This window comes from Rhinolophus sinicus, linkage group LG03, assembly GCF_036562045.2.
Source record: "Rhinolophus sinicus isolate RSC01 linkage group LG03, ASM3656204v1, whole genome shotgun sequence".
NCBI lineage: Eukaryota > Metazoa > Chordata > Mammalia > Chiroptera > Rhinolophidae > Rhinolophus > Rhinolophus sinicus.
The window spans coordinates 13,667,229-13,686,235 of NC_133753.1; the positions used below are offsets into that span (position 1 = coordinate 13,667,229).

At 40.6% G+C, this 19,007-nt stretch overlaps 1 protein-coding gene across 2 annotated transcripts in view; it reads left to right on the forward strand.

Moving 5' to 3' along the window:
* Nucleotides 1-4,448: 4,448 nt before the first annotated feature.
* Nucleotides 4,449-19,007, forward strand: part of GALC (galactosylceramidase) — a 49,506-nt gene continuing 34,947 nt past the window's right edge. Inside the window, exons 1-3 of one of the 2 annotated variants that reach the window (XM_019744385.2) lie at nucleotides 4,449-4,733; nucleotides 17,096-17,164; nucleotides 17,428-17,491. In XM_019744385.2, the coding sequence (XP_019599944.2) occupies nucleotides 4,539-4,733; nucleotides 17,096-17,164; nucleotides 17,428-17,491 (328 nt within the window). In that variant the 5' untranslated portion in view covers nucleotides 4,449-4,538. The remainder of the gene's footprint in view (nucleotides 4,734-17,095; nucleotides 17,165-17,427; nucleotides 17,492-19,007) is intronic. The other variant, XM_074327084.1, reaches the window with a different exon arrangement.

The window sequence follows — 19,007 nt, forward strand, 5'->3', positions numbered from 1 at the left end:
CATTTATTCTGTCCACACGTATACCTATCATACTTTTAGGACACTGCTGGGAGATAGTTAGGACCTGGCTATAGGCCAGGGGTGTTCAAACTGCGGACCATGGGCCAACTGCAGCCCACAATCCATTTTTATTGGCCCGCAGCAAATTCCAAAAATATATTTAGTTTACTTAAATAAACCTCGTGAGGCAATATGTACTTCACCTTGAGTGAGTGGTCCGGCTGTTTGTGTATTTTACTGCATGTGGCCCTTGGTAAAAAACGTTGAAAAAAGTTTGGACACCCCTGTTCTAGGCCATAAGGAGCTTATCACCTAGTGAAGGAGAAAGGTGTATTCAATGGTAACTATAATACAATGACAAAGATAGGTAAGTATACTCCAAGAGAGGTACAGAAAGACAGGATGAGTCATTGAACGTGTGAGGTGGGAGAGGATGTTGTAGATGGATTCAGGGTGATTAACTTCTTTGGGAGATAAACAGGAGAGGGAAGATGGGGGCTAGGTGTATAATGAGCATATTTCATTGCTTAATGGATAGCGGGGCTAAGGTAGTCAACTTTGGAAAGTTTTTTTTTTTTTTTTTCTTTTTTTTTTAAAGGGACCATTTGGATTATCTATATAGTATTTTATTGTAGAACCATTTTCTCCTTTGATTCTCCCCTTGGAATGGGAGGCAGAGATTGCTAAAACGAGTTTGAATCTTGCCATCATAAACTTTTATTACAAATGAAGGTGAGAGTATTACTTGATAAGGACAGAGTTAATCTGAGATGGAAAATTTTAACTTAAAAAACTGAAATCAGGACTATTTGAATATATTTTGGTAAAAGGACATTAGAGGTTGTTGTTGGTAGGGTTTTTATTTTTTCTCCCCAGAGATACAAAAGATGTCTTGTGATATAACCATGACTCAATCTTGAGGTTATTCAGGATGTAACAGGAATGTAAAGATTTTTCCAACATTTCCTTTGTAGGTCTTTCATTGAGAACAATGAAAGTAATAATTTACATTTATAAAGTATACTCGAGTTTGCAAAGTAATTTAGCATACAGTAATGTGAAAATTCAGAATACTTTATATTTTTACTGAAATAATGAAAAATTTAAACATAATGTGGAAAATAAATAATAAAATCCTCAAACCTTTACAAAAATGAAAGTAATGATTTCCGTTTACTTGTGACTTGAATCCAGAATTTTCATTTTTGTTTGGTTTTGCACATCCGCTTATCTGTGGCATCTATACATGGGTTTTTCATGATTCTCAACATCTCCTTTTTTACCTAAATAGACTATACTTCTGCTTTTAGGAAAAGGGTATTTTTCATATCAAATATTTATGTATTTTGATTTTCAAAAAAGGGATGTAGTTAAAACACAAGAAACACAATAAAACTTTCACTTTTGATTAAATAGAAAAACTGGGTTGACCGATGCTAAAACATTGCCTGTTCTACATAGTATTAATAAATTTTAATAAATTTCCTTTTTATTTAGCCCAAAATATTTGGCAATACTGTACTTTCAACCACAAGGCTATGTAAAGAAGAGTTGGAAATTTGAGAGCTGTTGAGTCTCTGTGACATTTTAAACTCCAAGGTGAGAAAAAGCCAATTAGAAGTTATTCAAAATACTACTTATAGGGGTTTTGTATTCCTGGTGTGCCAGTTATCTGGTCTTCTGAGGCCACAAAACGTCACCCAACACTGTCCAGTGGCTGGGCACTTGGGCCACCCATGTGGAAAAGAGGAAGAGAATGTGGTTCTTTTCAGTTCCAACTTCTCCACGGGGATGACAGTGCAAGAGCTTAATCTGCTGATGAAGGGTCCTTTGTCAGGCCACATTGCACACTTGGTGCCATTTAGTTACAGCAGCAAGTAAACAGGGCAGGGTATGTTTTGAAATATGGATATATTTCCCCATACATATTTCCTTTTACTCCATTCCCTCCCCTATACAATCAACTAGTCCTTTTGCATTTCTTGCTTCTTAGAAGGCCTTCTTGGCAAACAAAGCAGAGGATGGTGGGGAGAAGACATTCCTGGATTTTGATTTCAAAAGATTTGGGTAATTCAGGAGAAATGAAAGGCCTGGGGCACCGACAATATGCTTGAGAGAATACTTGTTGAGATAAAGCAAAGCTTCTCACCCCCAAGAACAGAAAAGTTTTTTCTGCCTAGTGGAGGTGGGGCTTAGGGCTGTGAGAGAGATAGTGATGAGAGCTCAGATGTGGTGGTCTGAGACAGGGACACTGCATCCTGAATGCTTGCACCCTCTCCCCAGCAAGCTCTGAGGTGGGGGTGGGGTGAAAGTTACCCCACATGAGTTGCATGGTCTGGGGAGGAGAGTGGACCTGTGTCTCATATTCAGGGTGAAGTCCAGATAGGTGGTGAGACTCAAGAGTACATGTATGAGAGGCCTGAGACAGCCTCACCAAGTTCACTGAGCCCAGCACAGTGAAGGCAGAGTAGAATGGTTTCTGGAAGGCTGAGAGGGGCACACAGAGGTGATGAAAAGCCTCAGGTCACCTCCTGGGGCTCCCAGTGGCCCAGTGCATCATGGAAGCAGCCTTGCTGCCATTGATGGGGGACAATTCAGGTGAGTCCTCCATAGGCTAACTAACGAAGACCAGGATGAGTGTGTATCAGGAGGCCAGCGTGGATAGAGGACAGCCTTGGCAACATGCAAATTCCCTGGATCTTATACGAATTTTTTACCCATACCCTCTGCCAGTACCTCATAATATAACTGTATTTGGAGATAGGGCATTGTAAAAGGTGGCTAAGTTAAAAATGAAGCTTTAGCACGGGCCCTAATCCAATCTCACTGATGTCCTTAATAAGAGGAGATTCGACACACAGGGAGACACAGGGATGCACATAGAACAGAAAAGACCATGTGAGGACACAGAGAGAAGGCATCCATCTGCAACACAAGGAGAGAGGCCTCAGAAGAAACTGCTACACCTTGATCTTGAACTTCCCAGCCTCCAGAGCTGATTCTTGTTCAATCACCCAGTCTGTGGTATTTTATTCTGACAGGCCTGGCACACTAATATAGGTGAGACCCAGGGGAAAGGTTGGACCCTAAATTGACTGTGATTAAGTTTCCACCACCTTGGCAAATGGGATTGAAATGGAATTTTAGTTGAGTTACAGAAAGATAAAGAATATTCTACTGCTTGCATCTGTATTTATGCCCTAAGATTGGAATCCACAGTGTTAAGATCACACATTTGATCCAAGGTGTGTAATTCAACAAAAAAGCCTTCCTATAAGAGGCAAAAATATTTTTCTCATTCCTTACCAAGGGCTTAAAACATAACTATTAGAAAATCTTTCTTTTGGATCTTGAAAGTTTTGCCCTCAGGCTTCGTTTCTAAAGATACAAATATTCCTGGGAGGGGTAAAACATGAAGTTGCCAGGTAAAACCTTAGTAGGCTACTACATTGTGGCAAAACTCCCCAGGATCCATTTACATTGATTCTCCAAGTATGGTTCTTAGAGTAGCAGCACTTATGTCACCTGGGAATGTGTGAGAACTATAATTCTCAGTCTCACCCCAGGCCCAGGGAGTCAGAACTCTGGGGTTGGAGTCCAGCAATGTGTTGTAACAAGCCCTCTAAGTGATTCTGATGCTCCAAAGTTTGAAAACAACTGGTGTACAGGATGGGGGTCTGGGTAAGAGACTGTGAGGGGTGGGGAAGAACAGAACCTCTGAAAAGGGAGGAGGATGGAAACACTTGCTGTTCAAATTCTTGCATGGTTTGGGTACTTTAATCCTATTGTCCTCTCATCAGTAACTGAATTCCCTTTTGCATCATTGTGCCATTAATTCATTTGGCTCCACCCTTCTAAAAAATTTTGGAACTGATACACCCTTTCATTAGAGGCTAGTAAATGTTTTTGACTTCAAGGTTAAGTCAGAACATGCTTAAGTTAGTAATTGCTAAAATGGAGATGTGTTATCAAACTAAAGACTAGAGTCTTTAATATCCTAAATACCTTTTCAGAAGGTATGTACTTGTATTTCATTGAACCATGTCCCCATGTGACTGCTCTTACTGTTTCATCTTACACGAGACGAAACTCAGGCTCAGAAAGCTAAGTCACTTGACCAAGGTGACAGCTGAACTGGGGCTTGATTAGGGGCTGCAAGGTGGGTCCTCTTTCTTGCACTGCCACCGACGTGCAGGCGGTACATGTGCCTTGAGATGCTGGGGGACGTGCACTGTAGGCCCCTCGATACCCAGATCCCTCGGGAGGCCTTGAACATCCATCTGCTCGTCACTAAAGTGCTCCAACAAGGAAGGGCGGAGAAGAAGCGAAGTGAGCACACGTGAAGGCCGGGGCCGACCCTGACAAACACGCCGCCAGAAAAGGCTCGCTCCGCCTTCCCAGAACACCACAGCGGCAGCATCGTCTACCTGTGGACCACACTAAAGATGGCGACAGCCTCCTCAGCGCCTCCTGCCCTTCTCCATTATGGCGGCGACCGGACCCGCCTCCCTGGGCGCCGGAGTCATGTGACCCACACAATGGCTGAAAGCCTACTTCAGGCTTCCCGGCAACGCCGAATGAAAGCCATGACCGCCGCCGCCGGTGCGGCGGGACGAGCCGCAGTGCCCCTGCTGCTGTGCGCCCTGCTGGCGCCCGGCGGCGCGTACGTGCTCGATGATTCCGAAGGGCTGGGCCGGGAGTTCGACGGCGTCGGCGCGGTCAGCGGCGGCGGGGTGAGTGGCGAACTGTGGGACGCGCGGGGCGCCGCGGTCCCGCCCCACAAGCCCGTGCGGCGCAGCCCCGCGTTTGGACGCCCCGCAGTCGAGGCCCCGCTCCTGGCTGGCGCTGCTCGACCCGTGGTCGCTGCGGGCCGACTCCCCGGCTGGGACCGGCGCTTGCTCGTTTAGGATGCACCTATAGAGGCAGTTAGGTTTTAGCAGATGGGGACCCCGAGGTCCACCGTGTAAATGACAGGTCTAGATCCTGACAAAGCTGGGCTCGAACCCTCACTGTGGGCAACGGGGCCTGGGCTAGGTTTGCCGCCGAGGGCGCTCCAAGGGTCGCTCCAGAAAAGTCAGGAAGCTGGAGAGCATCTTTCTGGCGAAGAGGATGCTCCATTAGGATGCTTTGGCTGTGCTGCTTCTTTTTTAGGGAGATGGGTCAGAAGCTCTGGCTACGGCTGGGTGCGGTTGGGCTCTTTCAGAGGGGCTAGTGCTGGGTAGGTTTTTGTTTGGAGGAATGACAGGTGCTTCAAGGCCTTAGGGAAAGGAAGGGCCCTGGAATTGTCTGGCACCTTTACCCCCCGAATGGCAGGCTATATTAGTATCAATAGTCTAGGATTGTTTGTTTACTGTCGGGGGACTGAGTTGCCCGTGGATGGTCAAGGCCCAAGGGAGAGTGAGTTGCCCACTGGACCAGTCAGTGCCTTTGTGCCTCGTTGGTGGCAGTTTTTGTGTGCGAGTAGGGGGAAACATTGGGTCAACAGCCAAGCCAGTGGCTAGTCACCATCAGGGTGCACAGAAGCACCTGGTGTACTTGTTCTGGTCCCTCCTCACCCCCATTCTGATTAGTTCTGGAGGGGGCCTGAGAATCTGCATTTTAATAAACACACCATTTGATTCTTATGCTGAGTATTGAGAAACCTTTTTCCTGACTCAAACATCCTACCTTAGGATGGTACATTCGTCACAACGAATATTGATAATATTAGTTGAAAGTCTGTATTTCCCTTCATATTTCCTTAGTTGTTACCCCTTTACTGTTCTAGGATCCCAATTACATTTAATTGGCATGTCTGTTTAGTCCTCTTTTGGCTCTGACAGTGGGATGAGTTGGTGTTATATGGGCGTTCCATAAAATTTAGGTGAAGGGAGACAGGAAGGCTACTACAACTTTGTGCAGGATTATGTGGTCACAGCTGACCATTTTCTTAGCTCCCTGATCATGCTGTCAGGTAGCCTTCATACGTGGAAGCTTGCTTTAGTAGCATGATCTTGGTGTTTGTTGGGTTGAGTCAGAGGGAACTTGTACCCTTGAATACAATTCACAACCAGCCTTAAGTGCTTGCTTGCTGGGTGGATATTTTGTACAGGTCTCAGCCTATTGATAACCAATGTTGTGGCTGGACTGGTTCTTGTTATGATGGTGGTGCCCTCAGCAATAACAATAACCACCAGGAGACTTGTGTGTGTGTGGGGGGAGGTTTATTACAAATTCTGGAAAGTACATACTTGATTGCTCCATATCTCATTGAACACCTGGGGCTACACAGCGAGTTTGCAGGTAGAAGAAAAGAGGGGGTATGGGTCTGGAGGTCTGCTTTTATTGGGGTTGAGGGTGGGGGCCTAGTGTTTTGCAGACTTACTACATTGGTGAATTTAAAACTTAAAAGTGGGAACTTAAAGTGCCCAAATGGTCAGTAAATGAAATTAACCAAAGGAGACTTATTCCTCACCACCCCTAAACCTGGCTCTTTATCTAGTTGTTGACTGGCAATGTGATTATTAGAGATAGCCATCTTTTAAATGGATGCCTCTTTGAAGTAAATACCTCAGCAATCAAAGCTTATCAGGTACTTGCAAAAAGAAACAAACTATTAGGACTTACTGTACAATCTACCCTTGATACTGAGGCATCAGAGTGGATGATGAGGACATTAACTGCCTGGGTAGCTGACTTCGTAACCTAGGAAGTACACATCTAAGTAGGATGATAGTAGCACTCCTATAATTTACAGGCAGTATCTCAAGTCCAGTCTGTAGCCATTGTCCCAAGCTTAAAGGGTCCTGCCATGAAACCAGGTCAGTGATCTAGGGGTTCTAAGAATCTGTTCAATGGTTTTGGTAATATTGTGAAATATTTTAACATCTTGGGCCATCTGGTGTAAGTAGGTTTGAACCTGTCCTGAATTGGTGATTGCTCCATATCTCATCAAACCAGTCTCTTAGTCCTAAGAATAGATCAGTTCAGTTTAAGGGTTGTCTCTCATTTCAGGAGGTGTTGATGCAGGTGGGCTCCCAAAGTTAGGCCTACATGACTCATATATTTGCTTCAAGTTATTTAATAAGAGGCATTTCTATGGAAACAAAAGAAAAACAATGGTTAATGGTTGGACTATAACTACACTTTGAGTTCTGAGGGTAGCCAGTTGAGATTTGTAGACATAAAGCTCAAAGCATCTTCAGATGGAGTGAGGGCTGTCAGTGACAACTAACAGATTTCCTAGTTTGTAATTTGAATGTCTCTGGTGGTCATTCTTACTGGCCTATGAAACAATAGGTACAAAGACTATCCATACGTGGAGCTGTTGTGATTTCTCTGAAGTTTATAGGTATTAAGTTGTTCCACTTTAGCTTGCATGGCTTCAGGAAAAGAGCAGTTTTAGTTCTCAGTGATTCTGAGTCAGAAGGATGGGAGAAATATTGGAAACGTTAGTTTGAAGAGTTCTAGCCAGATATTGAAGGAAACAAGAAGAATTCAGTATCCAGCCCAGTCTGCAGGTAGAAAACCTCAAAGACTGGAATCTTATATTCACAAGGGTGTGCTATAGTTTTTCGTTGAAATAAAATTTTTCTCTGTATAGTGACCCCACTTCTATCAGAGATAAAGTGGGACTAATTTGTTTGCAAAATAAGTCTAGTCTCATTAAACTTGACCTGATTATTTATGTAAGTGCAGCAAGAATCATGATTGACTAAAAAGGTTCTTTTAAGTGTGCTTTGCTAGACCTTTTCACAGGAAACTTAGATTGGACTCTTAAAAGTCTCTCAAAGAGAATAGGGATTTCTGGTCAAGATGGTAGAGTAGGTAAACACTGTGTTGCCTCCTCTCACGACCACGTCAAATTTACAACTAAACTACAGAACAGCCATCATTGAGAATCACCTGAAGTCTAGATGAACCAAAGCCCTACCTCTAAGGAATATAGAAGATGTCACCTCAAGGTTGGTAGGAGGGGCTGAGATGAGGAACAGTCTCGCCCCACACCTGTGTGTGACTGTTAAAAATCAGGAGGGATATCTCAGCTGCAGACCCTGAGGAGCAAGAGGTCCCAGCCCCACACCAGGCTACCCAGCCCAGGGTTCCAGTGCAGGGAAGAGAAGTCCCGCAACTTCTGTCTGTGAAAATCAGTGGAAATTGTGGCTAGGTGAGATGGAGGGTGGCTGGAGTCCCAGGTGATCCTGTTAAAGGGTCCATACATGGAATTACTTGCTGATGGACTCCCTTTCTCTGATTTGTAGCACTGAGACAGCAGCTCGAAAGGCACCAGGTACACACGTACAGGGAGGAACTAAATTGTTTGATTTCAGGGCAAGGGCTGGAAGGGGCACTTTCTCCCACATAGAAGTGCTGGTAGAATCCATTGATTCTTTGTTGAGCCCTTCCCCAAGGCATCTCCAAGCCCAGCTTGGGTAGTGGCCATCAGCAGATTGCTTTGTGGCTCATGCCAGGAGGCCCCAGGCAGGACACAGCCTGCAGCTGAACTTGATCTGGCTGGGCCCCTCCCAGGAGTCCCAGGAGTCAGCAGGCCAGGTGGCCAGCTTCAGCTGAGCCTGAGCACCACCTGGCCACCTCCAAGGATGACACACCCAAAGGTCACAATGGGCAGGCACCAGAGCCCTGCTAAAGTGAATCCTGCTTGGTAAGGTCAGGGCCAGAACAACATCTCCTCCAATGTAGTCATGGCCAGTCCTCACAACTAATCAGCCCTTCCATTGGTATGTAAACAGCAACCACAGTTCAACTATAATAGGAGCGCACACACAACCCACACAGGGGACACACCTGGAGTACCTGGCTCAGGTAACCAGGGAGACTGAGACACTGCACACCTACTACATAAGGCCACTCTACTAAGACCAGGACACAGAGCAGCCCTATCTAATACATAGAAAACACACACACACACGCACACACACGGAGGCAGCCAAAATAGGGAGACAAAGAAACATGTCCCAAATAAAAGAACAGAACAAAGCTCCAGAAAAAGAACTAAACAAAACAGAGACAGCAATGTATCAGATGTCAAGTTCAAAACACTAGTTATAAGGATGCTCAATGGTCTCAGATCTCAGGGAGAACTTTAACAAAGAGATAGGGAACATAATAAACAAGAACCAGTCAGAAATAATATAAGAACTGAAATGAAGAATGCATTAGGGTAATCAACAGTATATTAGATGAAGCAGAGGATTGAATCAGCAATTTAGAAGATTAAAGTAGCAGAAAATACACAATCAGAACAGCAAAAAAGAAAAAGTAATCCAAAAAAATGAGTATGGGTTAAGGGACCTCTGGGGCAACATCAAGCATACCAACATTCACATCATAGGGGGACTAGAAGGAGAAAAGAGAGCAAGGAATTGAAAACTCATTTCAAGAAATAATGACAGAAATCTTACCTGATCTGGCAAAAGAAATAGACATACAAGTTCAGGAAGTGCAGAGAGTCCCAAACAAGATGAACCCAAACAGACCCACACCAAGACACATCATAATTAAACAACCAAAGGTTAAAGACAAAGAATGTTAAAAGCAGCAAGAGAAAAACAGTTACCTACAAGAGAACTCCCATAAGACTATCAGCTGATTTCTCAACAGAAACTTTACAGACCAGAAGGGATTGGCACAAAACATTCAATGTAATGAAAAGGAGGGCCAACAACCATGATTACCCAGCAAAACTATCATTTAGAATTGAAGGACAGATAAAGAGTTTCCCAGACAAGAAAAAGCTGAAGGAGTTCATCACCACCAATCCAGGATTACAAGGAATGTTAGAGGGACTTCTTTAATACAAATTTTAAAAAATCAAAATTATGAATAATAAAATGGCAATAGCTATATATCTATCAATAATTAAATATAAATGGGCTAAATGTTCTAATCAAAAGATTGGGTGGCTGAATGGATAAGAAAACAAGGCGCTTACATATGCTGCCTACCAGAGATCAGTTCAGATTGAAAGACACACACAGACTGAAAGAAAAGGGATGGAAAAAGATATTTCATGAAAATGGAAATAAAACCAACAACAATAACAACAAAAAACTGGGGTAGCAATACTTATACCAGACAAAAGAGACTTTAAAGGCTATAACAAGATACAAGGACCCAGTAATCCCACTATCCAAAGAAATCCCAAATGCTACTTCGAGGGGACGTGTGCATCTATATGTTCATTGCAGCACTGTTTAAAATGGCCAACGTGTGGCGGCAGCCTGGGTGTCTGTCAATGGATGAATGGATAAAGAAGAGGGGATACATGTACGTAATGGACTATTGCTCGGCCATGGAAGGTAATGGGTTCTTGCCATCTGTGGTAGTATGGATGGACCTAGAGGGTATTGTGCTGAGTGGAGTATTCAGACAGAAAAAGGCAGTTGCAGTGTGATTTTGCTTATGTGTGGAATCTAAAGAACAAGATAAACAATATAAAAACAAACTCATAGATATAGAGAACATTTTTATGGTTGCCAGATGGGAGGAGGTTTGGCTGGGGAGGTGGGTGAAAAAGGGGAAGGGATTAAGAAGTACAAACTGGTAGTTACAAAATTGTCATGGGGATGTAGGCTATAGCATGAGGAATATAGTCAATAATACTGTAATAACTATGCATGGTGTTAGATGGATACTAGATTTATTGGGGTGATAGAGGGGAGGGGTTCGGGGGGGCTGGGTGAAAAAGGTGAAGGGATTAAAAAGTACAAACTGGTAGTTACAAAATTGTCATGGGGAATATAGTCAATAATATGGTAATAACTGTATAGTGCCAGGTGGGTATGAGACTAGTTAGGGGATCAATTCTTAAATTATTATAAATGTCTAACCACTATGCTGTATGCCTGACATTAATAGAAAATCATACTGAACATCAACTGTAAGTGAAAATAATAAAAAGGGGCTGGGGAAAAGGTGATAGGGAATATGAAATTCAAATTTCCATGTGTAAAACAACTAAGTCATGGGGATGTAATGTACAGCATAGGGAATCTAGTCAATATTGGGATACCATGGTATGGTGTCAGATGTTTTGCTGGACTTATTCATGGTGATCACTTCTTTAGGTATATAAATTTTGAAGAACTATGGTATACATCTGAAACTAATATAATATTGTATGTTAGCTATATTTTAATAAAAATCTTAAAAGCAGTCTGTCAAGGTTAGGAAGCCAAGCCAAGGACTTGTCATCAGACCGTCTGCAATTTGTATAGATTTAGGCAACTTCCTCTTTTTTAAATCTCCAAAATATCATGAGATTCTTGGGCCTGCAGGAAGAGATCTTTCTTACATGACTGCTGGGAACTCAGTAACAAGGTACTAGATTAATTTTTCCAAGAGGCTTTATTGGCTCGATAAGGTCAACCTTAGTTCCTTAAATCTGTCTGGTTATATCTGACTCTATGTACATGTATATCTCTCTCAAATATGACAGTTCAGTCAAAGCCTTGGTAATATACCCAATGTTGCCAATTGTGTCCTGTTATAAGGAGGACAAATTCTTATTGAACTTATGCAAGTAACTATATTGCCAAGAAAATAAGAATACTGTTTCCAAATTCTGGAGGAATCAGGTAAGGAGGAAAATTATTTCATCACTATTTACAAGTATATACTTTACCCAATTGCTGCAAGTCATAGATAGCTTAAGAAAAAGGTTCCCTTAAATCTGGAAACACCCAAAACATTGAACCAACAATGTTTCAAATAAAAAGTTATAAAAATTATAATCATCCTTTTCAGTTCATTTGGTCCCTGTAATTCTTGTTGATTTTTTGTTAGCAGTTCTATGAATCCTGTTTTACTTTAGGGTTCTGTAACTTCTTACCCAGTTCAGTGGTATGATTTGAAAGTTATCATCACCCTGTACTGAGTTGCCTTGAAGATGAAGCACTTTTGCAGGAACACTTTTGCCAAAGCATCAGAGTAAAACAATAAATGTCTATAAATGACAAAAGACTTAAAAATGATCATGTTAAAAATCTGATGAGAATTCATTATAATGAAGTTTACAAGGAAATTTGATTATTTCTGTGACATACACCATTTTAAGATAACTAGAATCACAAGTGACAGCTTTATACCAGGACATAGGAGATGTCAAGGAATTTCATATACTATCTGGAACACTTGTGTTAATAACATATATTCATTAAAATATAACTTAAAGGAGATTTAGCATTGCTTCTTATTTGACAAAGTTTCCTATGTAGTTTAATATATCAAATGAGCCTAGTTAGTTTTGAGGCCCTATTTACAAGGAGAGAAACAGAGCAAACCCTTTGAGATGTTCTAGGGCCTCCCTGGAATCTCCCAAAGTTAGTTTGAAGCCAAAAGGACTTCATTTAGAATTTGATTTGGGGGAGTCTGTCAAAAATATCAACAGGATTTAAAACACGTGATTAAACAGGATCATAGGTTACTGTGAAGTACTACTTATCCATATAACAAAAATGACAGTCTTGAATGTGAAAGGTACAATTGTAAAACAAACAAACAAACACCTAGCTCTTTTAGTAGAGAAGACTCAGTATTTTAAATTAACCAAAGGCTTGATAAAGACAACCTGAAGAATAGGAAATTATTTTGATAAAACAGAGACGCTTTGTTTCCTATGTAGATTACTTAAAAGGTAAAGAAAAACCTTTCACGGTCTTTAGAGTAGACCAATAGTCCAAGAAAACTTTGTCCTTTTAGCATATGGAAGAAAATTCTAATTTAAGTTTTAGTTTTATATAAGTACACTATTTATGAAATCTTCTTTAAAAAAATCCTTATAGTAAACTTATTTCATTTTTTTAGCCAGCTTGACTACACAAGGTAAAATTCTCTTCCTCTGTATTTCTCTTTTCCCAACTTTCTATATCCATTTAGTTTGTCTACTTTAGGACAAAATTACTTGCATTTCCCTAAACAAAAATACATCTCCATACCTCATACTTTTTCTTATCTAAAATACATCATACTTTCCTAACATGGAGATGTTTTCCTTATTATTTCAAGTAGTTTTAATTACATTTATTAATTAGAATTCTTAACTTAGAAACCTTGATTTCTAGTGAAAACTAGGAAGTAAGCAATTGTAAATTGTCTTATTATACCAGCATTCGGTAAATTGTCAAATTTATGAATGCATTTCATAATTTCTAGAAGCATGTGCCTCTTCTTTTATAGTACAGTTTTTCAGCATAGCACAGGATATGTTTCCTAACAGATCCAAATACCTTTAGTTTCTCTGTAATAAGAAACCAAATGTAGATAAACCTATGTTCGCTAATGAATGTTTTAATATTTTATATTATTTGACAGTGATCTGTATATTCAATGAATTTCTATTATTTAACTTTAACTTAGCAAAACTCTAAGGTTTCAGGTTACCAAAAAGATTTGGGTAGCTATTTTTAAGTAGACATGCCATAAAACATAATTTTTGTTGAAAAATGGGGTACCTTGACAATCAAAGCCTAAGCCAGGCACTTGCATTATAAAACAAAAAAGCCAGCTGTCAGGGACTACGCCACAGTGGATAACTTGGTCTGTAGCCAGATCACAGATCTGACCTTTTGCTGTGGAAAAAAATTGTGTTTTCCCCTAACCCAACTGATTCTCCTTGATTTTTTTACACTTTTATTTCCTGATGTGGCAACATCCCTCACTCATAGGTACTGTCACATATTTCAAGGTAACCTGTGGACTAATTGGGCTAGTATATTTGCTTTTCACTATCGTTATCCTTTTTATTTTTGTGGTTTAAACCTGGGAGAGCTAGTATTTCATAAAATGCGGACCCCTCCGTGCTAATATTTTTACTTGTGATATTAAACTTGTGTTTAAACTTGCTGAAAAATGGAAGCCTTTGGTTTTGTTTATGAATTTGGTTTAAGATTATTAAAATGAGAAGAATTGTTTCACAACTCAGAGTAGGTGGATCTTATCTGTTCTGATAGTACCCCTGTGCATAGTGCATTATTCATCTTAGAAGCTCAAATGCTGATTGAATGAAAATGGTCACAGCACTGTATTTGCACCCTGCTATAAACTTCTTTGTGGAGTCTCTGGTACCTAGCACAGTTTGTGGCGGTGTTTGGAATGTTCTCATTTAACCTTCATATCTAAAAAGGAAGTCATTATGGTGCAGTAGTTATCATCCTATTTCATAGATTAGGGAGGAGGAAGTTGACCCAAGGACTTCAAATGAAAAACTTGTCCAATTTGGGTTATAATGCCTGCCATTTATTGAGAGCTTACTATGTGCCAGCTACGGTGCTAAGGCTTCTTCCTGGGCTGGTTGTAAATAGTTCCAGGCCTCATTCAGGAGTGTGATTGGTACCTTGGTAATTTGTTATTGCTTGATGGTGCATTTCAACATGTGGCTACAGTACTCCTAATCGACTATTGCCATCGACTAATCCTTTTGCATCGGGTGTGACCTTAGGCCTGCAATAGCATAATGATGTGGTGGGTTTGTTTAGAGTTGGCACTTTCGGTGTTAAGGATAGGAGTGCAGAAAGGGCAAAATGATCCTCCCAAACAGCAAAACACACCGTTCTAACGGCATAATGCAGGGCAGGAAGCATGTTTATTGGGTGGAGGATGGGTTGGTATACATAGACAGCGTTCATTCACTTAAAGATTGCTTTAAAAAATTACAGTGCCTAAAAATCCAAACAAGGACAATTCAGAGGTGAAAGTCAGAAAACCTGAAAAAGCCCACTGTCTTCATTAAAATTTTGAATACAAGAAACGTAGACCAGGAAAACAGTTTATGGCCTAACGCAGTAGTTCTGTGAACAACACATAGAGTATATCTCCACCAAGTGAAACTTAATCACCTTATTACAATTTAGAGAGGAAAGGCAGCTTTTACTATCATAAGGCATGTGTCATCAACACCATGAAGCGAGTCTGTCAGTTATAATAGCTTCTATAAAATACCACGGTGAAATTTCAATGAGCTGAGAAAATGGGCTACTTTAGTTTTTGAGCATCTGCTAGTCTGTAAGCTCTTTGAGAACAGTGACTGTATTATTGAAGACAATTTGTATATACAATGCCTGTCAGTTATTGAGAGCCTACTATGTGCCAGCTACTGTGCCGAGTCCTTTGTATGCATCTTATTTTAGTATTAGAACAGCTGAATGAGTAAGGTAACCCACTTTACAATAGTTTTCCCTTGATCACATAGCTTGTAAACGATGGAATCAGGATGCAAGCTCCATCTGACTCAAAGCTTCCTATATTATGTTGCCTGTACCAGTGCAACAAATGATAACAAAAAAGATAGTACATAAATGTTTATTGAATAAGAGAATAAATAGGGATATGAGCTTAAATAAGACATAATCCCTGTTATCAGGTAACTTAGAAGTGAGACAGAAGAGCAAAGCAGTGATTAGGACTCAGGGTTAAAAGAGGTCTGGTAGAGATGTAGACCCGGTGCCAAGGGAGACCACGGGAGAGGAACCTAAATGAAACCAATGGGCAGGAGCAGAAGGCATTCTTCCATGAAGAGGTAGAGTTTGAGCCAAAAGCTGAAGGATAAATTGAAATTGGCTAAAAGAAGTTGTGGAATGCATTCCAGAAAGAAGAAAGAAAAAGCGGTGTGATATATCTAGATAGAAGGTGTGAAAGTGATAAGGGGTAAAATGTCAGAATCAGGATCCAAACAATTAAGGGATCTGGGTATAAAACAGAGCAATTTGAACATTATCCTGAAAGCTCTTGGGGGAGGGGAGGTCTTGGTAGGTTTAAAGAGAGTAGTTTCATGATTAGATTTGTGTTTTGGGGAAGATTAATCTGGCAAGTAGTGTGGAGGCAGATGGGAGAGCCTGAGGCTATGCAGGCTCTGCTAATAATTGAGGGGACCTAGATGAAGGCAGTGGGATTGAAGAGGAGGAGATGGACTTTTTGAGATATTAAGGATGTCTTGGTGACTGAAGAGGGATAGGAAATTTGGTGGAAGGGGGACCCTAAATTTGTGGTTTAGGCAGATTGTTGTTCTTTACTAAGGTAGCAAATGCAGGAGAAGGAATAGATTCAAGAAAAAGTGCCATGTTTGGTTGGGGATGTGTTGAGCTTGACGTGGCTAGAGAGTATGCTGCTCCATGAGTCTGTGATGCAGTGGCAAAGGTCCTGGGTGTGAGGGAAATAGATATGGGCACGACCGAAATGTCAGAGGTAGCATATATGAGAGTACAAAACAAAATGTTGAGCTCCATAGAAGTCAAGTGTCTTGCCCTTGTCATACACCTGGCAAGGTGTCAGTGGCTCGGAACCTAGGGCTTATCTGGCTGCTAAGCCTCGTGATATGCCAGTGTTTCATGATAAAACCTATCTCCTTTCTTCCCCGTGTTTATATTGCTCCCCAAAGGATATGTTATTGCTCAGTTACTAGTTTTGTGACTTCCTCATTCCAGTAGTTATCAGCCATGGTTCAGGTGTGATCAGGTGTTGGTCCCTGCATCTCCCACCTCTGTCTTTCCATGCATCCTGATGCCAGTCTGGTGTGAGGTTTCCTTGGTACAGTTTGGCCTGGGGATCACTGCATGGTCGTTCTTAACAGTAACAGGCAGCATGTGTAAATCTCGAATAAAAAAGAGGAGAGGAGTGTTTCCTTTTGTCATTGCTGCTTGTAATAAATATTTTCCTGCAAGAGGTTGAGGGGAAAATTACTTGCGATTCATCTTTCCCATCCTGGCCCCCAGATGTGGTATTTGACAAATGGTCTTAAGAGAGAGAACTAGTTTCATTTCTTCTATTAGCTACCCTCTGAGTCAAGGTCCTCAAGATAAATTTGTAATCATGAGGTTCATCAGTAGGCTTAGCAAGCTTACCTCCCAGCCAACCCTCATCCCAGTAGAAGAGAAACTTGTTTGTTGCTTGGAACCTGTGTTTTAGCTGTTGGACAAATAATAGACCTATTTGCCCAATGATGGGCAAAACAAATATAGGCAAATAACTTGAGACTTTCCACAGCTCAGCTTTGCCTAAAAGCTGGCTAAATATGGGTGTGCTACGTGGAGTACATAAAACATCAAAAAAAGTATTCATGATTGGATTTGTTTTATTCATACTTTTGAAAACTTTTTTTTAGGCAACTTCCCGACTTCTAGTGAATTACCCAGAGCCCTATCGTTCTCAAATATTGGATTATCTCTTTAAGGTAATGGAAAAAGAGTTACTTAATAGTATCTGTGATATTTTAAAAACTATGGTGAATATCACCCATAGAATTTATCACCTTCAAAATTCTAGGTTTTATTTTTTTTAATGGCAATTTACTTTTGGGATAAGTTGCTATTTATTTGAAGTTTTGCTTTGGTTTTCTCATCTGTGAAATCAAAGGCAGCCATTAGTAATTGTCTTGAAGTGTATTGTCCTTCATACAATGAATCACAATGTTAATATTGTTACTTCTTTCTCCAGCCAAACTTCGGTGCTTCTTTGCATATTCTAAAAGTCGAAATAGGTGGTGATGGGCAGACAACAGGTAGGAGTATTTGGTAAATGGGCTTTCCCCCTCCCCACCCCCATCATTTGAATCTATGCCTAAACTTATGGACTGTAATTTTGGAATATAAATGATGCCAACATTTTTGATATTGATTATTGCTTAGTAAATTGTTCTTTATTGTTCCTTTTTCACTCTATAATTATTTTTAAAAATTGGTCTCAAGATATGCATTTTCCCATTAAAAACAGCATTTGGACTTCAGATTGTATATTTAGTTGAAATAATCAGTAGTAAGCAAGTCTATAGTTTTCTAAAACCTATGTTTACTAGAGAGAGCAGGGGTATAGTTTGGAATTGTACTGAAAAGTTAAAAAAACAAAGCTTTTAATATTGTATAAAACATGTAAAGTGTTATTAGCTTTAAATAAAATAGGTGGTAAAAATATAAGTAATCAGTGTTTCAGATACATAGTTCTATTTTTTATTTTAAAAACAAAATTATTTTTAATCACTAAATCTTCAGTCTTTGTTGCCACCATTTTGATTGGTTTTGTATAGGACATGTAGTCAATTAAAAGTCTTTAGGCCTCTGGTTTCCAAGAAGGAGAAAAAGGAATTTAATTATCTCAGTGATTATATATAGTTTAATATTTATAGGTCAGATTCCATTATAGGGAACTCTAGAGTATTGTTTTTACTCTTGTGTTTCTGTTAGTGATTTGGAAGTAATTTTTGTTAAACAGATATATCTGTGAGGTGGTGGTAGTGTTTATGTTGAAAGAAAAAATGCAAATTAAAATAAAAGGAAACCCCTTGTGAGACGACCTGTGTTATATTGTCAGATCCTTTCGTGTATAATTGATAATGACTGGCCAGTTTCATGTGCTGAAGCTAAATGAGGGGGAGAAATATAGACACAGGTAATTCTTGTGAATTCTGAAGTTTACCTTTAAGAACTGGGCAAGGGCCACTCTCCTTGTGAGGCCTTAGTATCAAGGGCAGGTGTTTGTAAGGCCTGGTAATACCTGAAGGCTGGTGTCAGCTACTTACCTTGACACACTGTAAAGGCTAGTATAGAATTTTTCTTATGATGGGGATGTGTACTCATTCCTTTTTCCTCAAACCTCTGCGGTCTTGGTATAAAAGGCACAGTATAGGTTCAAGGAATAAAGTATGAGAATTGGGGCCCAGGCGGCCAGGGATTCACAGCCGGGATTGAGAAGCTGGAAGTTGAGGCCATGTGAATTTAAAGTTGAACATGGAGATTTGAAAACCCCAGAGAGACCGAAAGCCCAGCAGAATGTAGTCCTAGGAGTTTTCTAGAATATGAGGTGATACCACCTCTCTTAACACTGCTTGTAATAGAAAGGTGTGGTTTTATTATTGAAGACGTTTGCACTGCTTAGGATAATGAAACAAGATGAAATAATGGGCTTTAATCATCCATCCTCAAGTTATGAAAGATGTTCTTATTTGCCCAGCTTCAGGACTGGAACTGGAATACGACTTTTGTGAAACGTGTGTATGTGTGCCAGTGAGAGTGGCCCTACAC